Source organism: Nematolebias whitei, chromosome 7 (assembly GCF_014905685.2).
Source record: "Nematolebias whitei isolate Nwh7 chromosome 7, NemWhi1, whole genome shotgun sequence".
In the NCBI taxonomy this organism is placed as follows: domain Eukaryota; kingdom Metazoa; phylum Chordata; class Actinopteri; order Cyprinodontiformes; family Rivulidae; genus Nematolebias; species Nematolebias whitei.
In genome coordinates this window covers 38,837,883-38,850,689 of record NC_056504.1, presented here as the reverse complement: position 1 = coordinate 38,850,689, position 12,807 = coordinate 38,837,883, and the positions used below count along the sequence as shown (strand labels likewise).

Here is a 12,807-nt window from a genome sequence, read left to right as displayed (position 1 = left end):
CAGACTTCTAGGAAAAAGATTGATTTTTTTCAGTAAATTTTGATTATGGTCAAATACCAACCAAACTCTTGTTGATGAACCTGCAGCCATATAAAGATGTTGGATATTGACTGTAATTGGCCTGTGTCTTGGACCAAGTTGTTAACTCTAGATGCCTTTTGTATCTAAGTTTGACACCTCTGAAGTCCCCACATTCACACACAGCGCTATGTGATAAAAGCAAACAGAAATACAAGCAAATTACGGTCCATGTAGTATGAAGAGGTGTAAAATGAATAAAATTAAGAAATAAATTAACTTGTTTTGCTGCTGCCTTGGTCGCATTGCTGCTTTGATCACGTTAGTCCTGACAAGAAAAATTACGGTTGTAAAAAATAAATTTTCAAGCCAAAGGTCATAACTGAGGTGTTTCTTTTCAGATTTGACTGACTCTTTATAATCTTTGTTTAGGTGTAATTTTACAAAAGTTCGTAAAGTATGCAGAAGTTAACACGAGGTTGTGTAGTGTAAATGTTTCCAGTGTGACATGATCAAGAGAGACAAAGAAATAGATGTTGATGCTGAAGACATGAGAGTGATCATCTTAGTTCATGAGAAAGTCGACAACAAATTCCTTTGACGAGTTTTAAGACAGATGTCGTCTGCCAACAACACTTGAGTTTTAGCTGAGTGATAAATGTGTTGTCTGCCATCAGTCAGAGTGGTAATCCAAATGTCATAATGTCTGAAAATGTTTTTATCAATAAATGACTGTATAAATCTTTCACTCATCACCTCTTGAATACACACGTTCTGCTCTGGTTAGTTAAAATGTCCCACCGGATGAAAATGTAGGCTTATTATTAAATTTTCAAAAATATTATGTAGTATTTTTTTGTCTCTTTTACGGTTTTTGCCACAATATTTATAACATACATACAATACTTCTAACTTTACAAACTAGCTTCATCCGGCTTCAGTCGTTTGCAGCTCCAGTGCTGGGAGAACAGAAGTCCAGGCATGATCCAGAGCTCTTCCGAGTCTTGTGGGGATTATGACATCTTCCACCTCTGAGTGGAACTTCTGACGGACTCCACTCATGTGAGTCCACCAAGAGGTGAACTTGTGTCGAACAAGTACCGTCACTACTTCGGACGATTCACAGCTGTTCCTACGGAGACGCTGAAAGGGTGCGTTAAATGGAACTTCGTACCAGTGGAGACATCTCCAGGTAAAGAGTTGAGTTATACCACCTAAGTGTACCGGGGAAGAAGCTGGGAACTCACCAGAGAGTGCCGTTCCCTGCAGTCTATCTGTGATGAGTCTGTCCTCGGACTTGCTCGGAGGGTGTTGTCTGACCCCGCTCACATTCTCAACTCACAATACAAACTATCATCTGGCGAATGGTTTAGAATCCCTGCTTGTAGACTTAACAGATTAAAAATCAATTTGTCCCTACACCAATCAGATTGTTAAATAAAGTAGACATATAGTGTTTTGTCAGGCTGCTAATGCTCTGGTCTGATTTGTTGTTTTATTTATTTGCTGGAATGTATGTGCAATATGTGTTTTTATTGATCAATAGGCATTTCTTTATTTTTATTTTATTGTGGTTTTCACATAACTTTTCTTGTTTGTAGTGTATTTAATTGTGGAAGAAGCTTTGTTTAGCGCATGGTGTCAAAGAGAAATTTCACCATGGAGACAATAAAGTATCTTTCTATCTATCTATCTATCTATCTATCTATCTATCTATCTATCTATCTATCTATCTATCTATCTATCTATCTATCTATCTATCTATCTATCTATCTATCTATCTATCTATCTATCTATCTATCTATCTATCTATCTATCTATCTATCTATCTATCTATCTCTCTCTCTCTATCTATCTATCTATCTCTCTCTCTCCACACACACATCTCTCTCTCTCTCTCTTTCTCTATACACACACACATCTCTCTCTCTACACACACAAACATCTCTCTCTACACACACACATCTCTCTCTCTCGCTCTACACACACACACACACACACATTTTATATATATATATATATATATATATATATATATATATATATATATATATATATATATATATATATATGTATGTATGTATGTATGTACTTTGTATATGTATCCAAGACAAACAGAAAGCAAACTCATCTCATGCAGCTTAATGTTTGGACCTCCACACTCTAGTTTTAACTTGAGAGACTGGAAAACAAAACATCTTCAACCACACAATGCAAATCAAGTTGCTTTGATTTTTATACCAAAAAAAAAAAAAAAAAACTACATTTAGAGGCGTTTTTGTTTTCTGTATCAATTTAACCAACAGAATGAACTGACAGAGTTAACATAATTATCTATTCTATGATTTTGTTGCTTAAATTTAAAGTCAGCTTAGTAACAGAGCCATGGTTAGCAATTCCTCGTGTGAAATTTGATCTCAGTATGCACGAGGTTTGCATATCCTCATGAGCAAAGAATGGATGAAATTTAACCCTAAATGTTACACTCTGCACATGCTCTGTATGCATCATGTAACCAAAAAGGAAAGCAGTGTGAACTTTCTGTGTACATGATGTTCTCTTTGTACTGTATTTATGGAATTTATTGCATCTGTTTATGAGTTGTATAACCAGTAACATGATTAACAGAGCTGTCCAACCATCTAGTTGGGTGTGTTGAGACGGTGTCACACCTAGCACCTTAACAGCAATTATCAAATGATAACACACACATTTTTTTGCCCCACTTCCCTCAGGCAGAAGGTTGAGGAATGTTAAGGAATAAGTGCAGAACCACTATTCAACCTTTATTTAAACAGGTTAGTACTGTAGTGGACTAGGCCTACGTCAAAACTAAGTCTAAGGTCAAAACTCTTGACCTTAAGAACCTTGTGGGACAGAAGCTGTCATTTCATGTATTTGAATCCATAAATACAGGTTCACCCATCCTGAGACTTTCTTTCTTGAAGATTCAAGTGAAAAGAACACTCTCTTTTTTATTATCATTACTACCACAAATGTTGATAATCAAAGTGTCTTAGTTCAAACCATTTTAGATGTTGCAGTGAACTAATCAATTTTATTAACTGAGTAATGATTTTTATTCTCATGTTAAAAGCTGTTACAGAGTTTATGCATTTTCTGATTTCTGCCTTTGAATGAGCAAGTGTGTGCGTTCCAAGGTTGGAGTCAAACGAAAAACAAGTTGTTATGTTAAAACTGTCATGTTTTAGAATCCTCTCAGACGTAAATATAGATGTTTTGCACCTGTTTCTGAAACACGCCAAAACAAAACTCTCTCTGTCTGTGAGAACATTTCTGATCTGTCTCATAACAATTCTCGCTGTCTCTAACCTCTTACGTCACAAAACACACCCCGTCTGGTCGTTTCTGACCAATGAACAAATCCCAAAAGTGAACGGGGAAAGAGTCTTTAAAATGTCAGTACTTCCTGGTCTGGTCAGAGCAAAAGTTCTGATGGAGTTCTAAGAGTTCTGGAGTTCAGTAGTTGCTAGAGTTCTGTGGGAGTTCTGTAAACTACACAAGTTCTGCTGAGTTCTGATGGAGTGCTGTTGGAGTTCCTGACATGACAACAAAGCTCTTCCGAGTTCCATGGGATTATAACATTTTCCACTGAGGTGAATATGTGTCGAACAGAGCCTCGCCATTACTTCGGACGAGTAACAGCATCCTACTGAGACGCTGAAAGGGTGCGTTAAACGGAATCTCACCTGAGACATCTCCAGGTAAAGGAGCCGATTTCATCACCTAAGTGTACTGTAAGGAAAAGCTGAAGAAAGCCGGAGAGTGTCGATTCTGGTGAACACTTAATTTCCCTCACACACCATCTTACTCCCTCTAAACTTCTTTCCATCTTTAAACTTTTCTATCAAGTAGAAATTCTTCCAGATATTTTAGAAATGTCTGTGTAAAATGCTCACCCACATTCATGTGGGTAAAAGATCATAGTTGTACAGTTTTTATAAATGTCTGTGGTGCAGCAACGGAAAAATCATGGCCGTATGGTTTTTCTGATTGATTGCTTATGTTGTTATTTTCATAATTTGCCAAATTAATGTACATGTTTGATGTTAAATTTTGATTCTGTAAATAAATGACCGCATTCATTTTGATGGGTCAAATATAAATGACGTCTCACGTTACATTTCCTTAAATTCAATGCACGTTTTATTCAGTCCAGAAAAATGAGGAATCCGTGTTAAATGATGAATATATCCCAGCATCTGTTCATCTACAGTCCCATTGAGCCACAAGGACTAATTTACAAGAGAAACCTGAACTGAGGAACAGCTTTTACCCTGAAGCTGTTAGTTAGACTCATGAATCCCTAATCTGGATTATCACTGAGGGAAAAAAAAAATCACTCTAAAGCCACTTGATTGTTGATGTGTGCTGCTGACTATCCATGCTGCTGATTTCTTTCATGCTGCTGTATACATTCGTACTCATCCACTCACACAGTCTCATGCTTGTGTTGCTGTTTTTTTTCATTCATTCATTCAACCTTTATTTAGACAGATAAGTCACATTGAGCGTTGAAGACTTATTTACAAGTGAGATCTGTTTAGACAGACAAAAAGTAGTGAAACTGGATACGTAGGAATTGGAGGTGAAAAAAAATCCTATCAGACTCTTTGTTCTTGGCTGAGAAGAAAAACTAATATTAAAAAACACCTTGCACAAACAGCACATAGTGACGTATACATTCTGCGGGGTGTGGGTGGGGGGTGGGGGGGTGATCAAGAGTTATGAGCACTGTCCATGGACGCTCTCGAGAGCACTGTAAGAATTCTGATAATCAGCCAGTTTCCTTCGGTGAGATACGTAAACATTCTCGAGGGATGTCGGGGAATTGCCAAGGACAACGCCAATGGGAATCCAAGAGTCCTGAAATGATGACACAATGTTTACTCAGCTGGTTTTCTCTGGTTATCAGTTGGAAATTCCTCGATGAGAGGGGGGGAGGGGGCAGAGCATTCGATTACATGTTCTCCAGGCAAATTCAGATAAGGTGGCCTTCAAGGCCAGTCAAGGGAGCCAAATTCAGATAAACAAACAGTTGTTTTGGGGACAGGCAGACCTTAATGACATCTACCTTGAGTCTGTGTTGGTCCAAACGGTTCCGAAATGTCCAAATTACACGGCAACACTGATGGAACGTGCCTGAGTAAAATCCCCGAGATCTGATCCATTCTGCCCAAAGCATTTGAGTCTGGGTACTCGAGGCACAAACCAAGCCATCATAAGGCAAGCAGTGTGATTGGGTCCTTATGTTCACCTGTTGTTCAGCGTATTGTTTTTACGCTCTTTAGTGCTTAGCGTATTTCTTAGTTCATATCTTAGGTCTTATTACTTTTTTTTTTACATTTTATACTTTTGTTGGATGTAGCTGGGACCCTGTGTACACAATTTCATTCCATCACATGTACCATATGCAATGCAAATGACAATAAAGAACCTTGACCTTGACCTTGACAATAGCCCAACTCTAAACTACCACCACAGCACATTTTAGTTTAATATCTGTCAAGTTGACTATAGCAGCCTTGCTGTTTTCAGTGGTTGATGAGCTGTGGTGACCATTATGAATCTGTTGTAGATGTACATCCAATGATCATTTTCTGAGAGTTATATTAAAGTATGTCCATGAAACATTTTGCTGACAAGCTTGAGTCCAATAGTTGACTCAGGGAGTTCCATTAAAATCTGTCCACAGGCTCTTGAAATATTTTTTTAACACAACAAACACTCACAAAGGCAATAACATAATAACCAGCTTTTTGGTGGCAAAGTATAAAGACATAAAACAATTCAAAATTCGAAGAAAATGAATACAAATAGCAGCTAGTTGAATTAAATACCGTTTTTAAAAATGACCACAGTTTATTTTTAAAGCAAACAAGTTTTATGCAAATATTGAGTCAACGGAGACAAGGAGCAGCAGAGCTTGGTTAAAGAGGTTGTGTTTGTTCTGCTGTATTACAAGTTACAGGTTGTTGATCCAGAGCAAAGGCTTTATGTTCACCTGGAAATTACAGAAGCCAGGTAAATATAAGAAACGACTCAGACAACTGCTCATTAAACTGCAAATCAGACCTACTGCCTCATCATGATGAAAACATGGATTCACGCCCTCCTCCAATGTAGCAAAGTGACTTTTATTTCACCAGTTGACAAGTCACGCCACAGCTGCATGTCTGTACATATTTCCCAAACGTGGTTTTGTATTTGATTTATGTGGTCAAACCAGTTGAGCTCCTCTGAGAGTGTAACCTTAGCAAACTCGTTGTGCGCTGAATTCCCTTATTAGTGTGAAGCAAAAGTATGAGTTGTTAAGATGAAAACAAAAGGACGACAAACTTGTTAGTGAAGACAATAAACTGCAAACAGGAAGAAACGTTAACATAATGTTCATTGTTCATGGAGCAGTTATGAGGAGCTAAATTAGTAAAACACATACTTTCTTTGTAGAGATGAATTCAAGCTTGTTGTTTAGTTGCTATTTTAACTAAAAATACTTATAGACTTTGACCTGTGTGGTTTGTGTTGGTTACTCTATAACAAGGAACAGAACAGGAAATTTCAGGATAATGTGAGACACAATCAGACAACAAGGAGGGGGTGAGAGAGAAAGGAGAAAAGGGGTGGGACGTCTCATGAGTCTAACAAGAAGTGTGGAGCAGTTTTCACATGACTCACACACCTAAAGGTGTAAAGAACCTGACAACCAGTGGATATTTACACTTTGAAAGAGCTTTTTTAAATGGATTTCTCAATACTGTAAGTAATCTGATTCATACTTTAAAAGGCTTATTTGTATATTGTTATACTATTTGTGAAGTTACATATATTCCTGCTTTTTTCCATAACTTTTTTAGTTTTTGGATTTCTGCTGATTGTGCTTTAAGATGTCATAGTGTGTATTTTAGGTGGCTTTGTGCACTAAAAAAAAAGAAAGTTAATTTTAGACAGTTAAATCTATTATCTATTATCATATTACTATAAAGGCTATTTATTAAAATTCTGTGTATTTTATTCAAGGTAAAAGCATAGGAGTAACTTTAATCTCCTCGTTGTCAGGAAAACAGAGATAACAGAGGCGATACCCAGGAAACAGCGTTGGACGCGTCATCTCAGCTAACTGCCTTACATGCCCGTTTGTACGATGAGGAGGAAAATAATGCACCTGCTTTACTAGAAAGTCAGGTTACACCTGAAAAAGACATGTGCCAAACAATGTTGTAGGACTCTCACGGCGCTCTGAAGCAGAATGTTTTCCTCTGAATGGATCTGGTGCATCTTACTGACGCTATACGGGTCGACCTGGAGTTTGACCTTTTCTGATTATGACACCAATACAATCATTTGCTCGCAGGTAATAACACCCCCACTCAATTCACTGAGATGCATGTAGGGAGAACTGTTTTTATTGGCAATGTGCACTTTTTAATTTCCTTTTTAGTATTGTATAACCCTGAGATTTAATTTCTCTGTGAACTTTATACTCGGAATTTAATTAAAAACTAGGGCCATCTGTCAGGTTGTCTTGTATGCAGAACAGAACATATTTCCTGTCTGTTCAGTTCTTTTGGTGAAATGTACGTCTCACTCTCTCTCATTGTCTGTTTCCAAGGGTCTTTCTGACTGCACCATAGAAAATGTTCTTTTTAGTGCAAACAGCACTGTTGAAGTTCAGATGCTTCAGACAGGTTTTAAGCTCTGCTGCAAGGAGGACACGGCATGCACACTGTGTCTGGTGATTCAGATAGAGCTCTACATCCCTCTGGAGAAGGATTTGGGTGATGAAGATCAATCGGGTGGTGATGAGGATGACAAGGAGACAATTAATGAAAAGTGTAGGTTGATTTCTTAAACTTTGCTGACTATATAATCTGAACATTTTGTTTTGCTTGTATGCAAGTCACCTACCATGAAAATATTACTTCTTTGCCTTTATTTTTGTGTCAAAGTTCAAAATGTGAAGGATCCAACTAACTTAATGATAGTCTCTCTGTTATTTGCGCCATCCATCCATCCATCCATCCATCCATCCATCCATCCATCCATCCATCCATCCATCCATCCATCCATCCATTTTCACCAACTTACATACATAAACATATGACAAATGCAAACAATCCAAATTGCATATTGAGCATATGAGCGTCCACAAAAGTTTTTTATTTTATTTTATTTTTTTTAATAAACTCAGGTGTTGTTTTTTGATTTATTTTTTAAAGAAAGAGAGGAAGAACTAAGCTAGCAGAAAACTGTTTAGCACAGAGGCATCAGATGTTCACAAAAATTACCGGAGCCTTCATATCACTATCACGTACACACTGCATGTTGCTACAAGGAAAAAAAAAAAAGAAACTTTTATAAATATTATTAATTTTAGTTTGAACTTGACAAGTGAGCCCATCACAGTAATCTTAAACTCACAGCCACCTTGCTCCTCGCCTGTACTGGAGCGTGCTGAGCGAGTTTAATAGAGACAACATGACCATGGAAAACTCCTGTCCACAAATAACTCCACTACCTAACTTTACAGCTGCAGTGATACACAATCTATTCTTTTTATCAAAGCGTACTCACAGCACAATGGCTCTATAACCCCTCTCTATGAGCTGAGCTCAGTCACTCTAAAGATGACACTCGTTTAGGCAGCCTGAACGTATTACTTCAGCTGAGGGTTGGAAGAAACAGATGCTGGTAAATTTAAAGCTTTGTCTTTAGGCTCAGCTCTGTCTTCATCACAGCTGACTGGAGCAGCACTCTCATTACTGCAGACAGCTTCAATCTGCGTATCCAACCTGCTGTCACGCTTGAACATAGCACCGACTTTTTGATGTTTTCTTGAGGCAGAGATTTGTTCCCATCCCAGAGGGATCATTCCACAGTTTTTGATGTAGTTTCATTTTTATGACTTATGTTCTTAGTTTGTATGTTTATTTTACAATATCTTGAATTTATTGGAGTGGTGGCATAGAGGTTAGAGAAGGTGGGCCTGTGTTGGAATGTTGTCAGTTCAACTCCCTGGACCAACAACATCAAAATGCGGGTGGAATAGGTGAAGCCCCTTCCTGCACCCTCATTTTCCCTACTCGCATTTGCATCGTTTCAGCCCAACATTTAACTCTTTTATCTCCATAGGTGATAAAATGAAAAAGTTACAGCTATCAGTATTGATGTAAATTTTTAGAAGTCACTTGTAAAGTGTTTATACGCTTCAGTTTTCTATTTGTTTTTTGCCCTAACCTGTACTTTTTCTGTTGCAGCTGCTTCTGTGACTGTGTGCTACAAAGCACCCGTGGGTTTAGCCACATGCAAGAAGGTGGAGTTTACAGTCAATCATGCTGTTCTTGCTCAACAAAAGCAAACCAAGGTGCTGTTCGTTTTTATGTACTCTGTACCACTGATGTGTTGCCTCGTCCCATAAAATCTGTACTTGTTTGTTCTCTGTAGGCGTCCATGGTGATCACGCAGTCTGATGGCATTACCTTCGGTGATCAAATATTTGTTTTAACCAACCCAGAGCAAAAACTCATTGCACCTTCTTTAGATGAAGGTATGGCTGTGATCACAAACACCTGTTTTGTCTCTAATCATAATTTTAAATGACCTTAGAGCACCAAAAGTAATTGAGTCAAGAGGTTTTAGTGTCATAAAAAGTAGCCCAATGAATCATTTGGAGTGAGTTCTTTATGGCAGGTCACTACATGTGCGGTATGACACACATTCCTGTTTGTCCACAGTGTGCTCCCAGGAACTGCGAAAACATCTACCAGAATGTCAAGGTGAAAAAGGGGAAAGAATGCACACGCCAGGGATTGTTTCAGTTTCTTTTGTGTCATATATTTCTTGAAAAAAAAAAATCTGTTTTCTTCTTTCAGTGCCCAAAATCAAGGTTTTTCTAAATAAAAAGACAAATCAGATGGAGCTTCAGTTTGGGGGCAGCGATAGGAGCCGTCCCTCTTTGTGTGTCCAGTATGAGGACAAAGGAAGCTGTCGGGTAAGGCAGTTTAAATCTTGTCACTTATGAAACATTTTCCTTTTAATTTCAGCTATAACATTTTTATTCATTTATTTATTTTTACATATTTTACCAAAGTTAAAAGAGGAAACACCATCTGAAGTAACAGCAAGTAATACAAAGCAAAAATACTATAGAAAAAACTACAACACGTGTCCAACAGACTGAATAGAAATGCTTATTCAGCACTAAACTTTTGAGTTAATGTTTTGATAAGCTCCTCATTTATGGTTAATAAAGCCACAATTAACATGTTTAAGTTATCCAATTAAACATGTTTCTCAATAAATCATTTTAACTGTTTTCTCAGCTAGAGATTCTTTCGGCTGCTCCTTTCTTCAGAGGTTGCCACAGTGAGAAAACTTGCATGAAAGATTTGGCAATTGTTTTACTATGGAAGAACTTCCTGATGCAACCTCGAACCCACAGCCTCAGGATTAAACTGTTTTTTTCAAATAGTTGTGTAAAAAAAAAAAATCAAAATTATTGCATGCTGACAAACAAGCTAATGTTTTCTGTCAAAACCAATAGAGGCCTGGTTGTAGTTCTGTAGCTTGAACCTCAAAGATCAGTGATGTTATAATAGTGACAGTATGTTCATAAATAAACTAGCATCTGAGGAAAGAGTGCATATCGCCACAGGTAATCATGCCAACGTTTCTCATAGTATGTGCTAGGTATGACTTTCAGCAACACATCAAAGTTTGAGCTCAGAATCTGTAAGAATGACTGAGTCAAAACCACTTTTGAGTTTGCGAAGGTTGATTAGCTGTGGCTGCCATCTTGAATCAAGTTAACTCCAAAAAATTATCAGCTGTTGCTTATATCCAGTAATTACCTTTTGCAAGTTTAGTTAAATTTAATCCAGTGGTTAAAGACATATTTTGCTAACAGACAAACACACATGCACTGATGGAAACCTATTTTTACATGATCACCCATCTTTCATTGTTTCACCCCAATAACAATGAAAAAAAGCATCACTTTCCATGTATTAATTTATTTAACGTAAAGTCACTAAGTGTGTCGGCTGGGATCACATGCTTGTTTTAGAGGTTATTACTTATAAAGAATGTCACATTATTCTTACCGTTGAGTCTGTCCTCAGTGTTTTGTTCAAATAATAAAATCACTGCAAAATGACACAACTTTCTAAATATATGTAAACACAAACTCATGAGTTTTTTTTTATGAATTTGCTCAATAAATGCAAACTCGGAATTTTATGAGGATAGTCTGAATTGTCAGTTTAAAAAATGCAATTAAGGCTTTACATTTCTAATTCAATACTCTTGTTTTGTTTCAATCTAAAGGACGTACAGTATCTTGTTGTGTTATAATTAAAGGGAGTTAACAAAGCTGGCAGACCTGATCCAACCCTCCATATACTCTGTTAAATATTGACTCTAGTCCAGACTTTCATCATATCCAACCCATCAAATTATGGCTAGAAAACCTCTGAGACTGCTGTCACTCATTTATTTTATTACCAGTAAAAAGTAAATAAATTGCTGGATAAATTTTGACACACTTCTGTTCTGGATAAAATGTACATCATAGTGAGGTTATTAATGTGTTTACTTTAATGTTGACTTCAAAATAAGCAAGGCAGTTAATGTAGGCTGCTGTATGTCTGACAAACCCCACATTATTTTCATTAAAGTCATGATGTGTTTAATGTTTTCTAGAAATTGAACCAGACGTCCATCCCACTGTATTCTGTGGCCCCCTGCATTTGTCTCAAGGTAGAGTCATCTTTATGTCTTTCAGCTGAACATAAACCATCTCATCCAGAAGGATATGCAAAGGTGTGAGTGTGTGTTTTCATGTGCTGCAGGCATGGTACGAGACAGGTCAAACATCAAGGCGTGCTCTGAAGTGTCCTTTCAAGGGCAAAGGTCAGAATTTTCATGTCTTTCTCAGCAACATATTTCTAATGTCCATTACAAAGTGAAGTCAAAGTGGTCAGTCCACCTTTTCATATGTCTGAGTCGTGTTGAATTTCTTTGTTTTTTTCAGAATTTCCACATTATTTACAACCCAACATGTGGAGGAATGTGTCAGTGAATGTAAGCCAGAGCAAAATGAGTGATGGGAACTCAATGCTGTTATGGAGCCTGTCTGCTCCCTGCAGGCTAGAGGGGATGGTGCAGCTCTGCTATAAGAGTAACTGTAAAGAAATCACTGCCATGCAGCAGCTGTCCGAGGGTAAATGGAAACAGAACAGCAAGGGACTTTGGGTAAGAACATAGTGCATTTGGAGTATTTTCCCCTTCAGCATTAATTTGTTTTTCTCTGAATCATACCACAACTAAAATACTCTGTTATATACTTCTTTACAAGTACAAAGTACTTAACGTGCAGAAAATTTCCCCCAGTTCCACTTGTTTTATACTTGTTGTAATTCTTCAGTAAGATATCAGACAAGTTGTATGCATTTATAGAGTCATATTGTAGAGGACTTGTGCATCATTTTAAATCTTTTTTTTAAATCTACTGTAGAGATAATTGGTGTACTTTAATGGGTCTAGCTCAGGGGTCTGCAACCTGCGGCCCTGGAGCCACATGCGGCTCTTTGGTCCCTCTGCAGCGGCTCTTTCAACGCGTGTTCAAAACTGACATAAAACTATATTTTATTGGTTATACAAACAAGAAAAAAGGGTGAGATCAAACAGTTTTCCTGTCATTTCTTTTGCAAAGTGAACACTAGCGCGAGTACAAGGAGAAATACATAGTCTGACTTGATGCTTTTTATA

General features: G+C 37.5%; 1 protein-coding gene across 1 annotated transcript in view; it reads left to right on the top strand.

Annotated features, from left to right (window-relative positions):
* The first annotated feature begins 7,271 nt into the window (after positions 1 to 7,271).
* The window catches only part of il17rc (interleukin 17 receptor C), an 8,953-nt gene continuing 3,417 nt past the window's right edge, over positions 7,272 to 12,807 (top strand). The window contains exons 1-9 of the mRNA XM_037679851.1: positions 7,272 to 7,393; positions 7,652 to 7,874; positions 9,297 to 9,403; positions 9,484 to 9,586; positions 9,774 to 9,815; positions 9,912 to 10,030; positions 11,740 to 11,796; positions 11,889 to 11,949; positions 12,071 to 12,291. Coding sequence (XP_037535779.1) covers positions 7,289 to 7,393; positions 7,652 to 7,874; positions 9,297 to 9,403; positions 9,484 to 9,586; positions 9,774 to 9,815; positions 9,912 to 10,030; positions 11,740 to 11,796; positions 11,889 to 11,949; positions 12,071 to 12,291 — 1,038 coding nt within the window. The 5' untranslated portion in view covers positions 7,272 to 7,288. The remainder of the gene's footprint in view (positions 7,394 to 7,651; positions 7,875 to 9,296; positions 9,404 to 9,483; positions 9,587 to 9,773; positions 9,816 to 9,911; positions 10,031 to 11,739; positions 11,797 to 11,888; positions 11,950 to 12,070; positions 12,292 to 12,807) is intronic.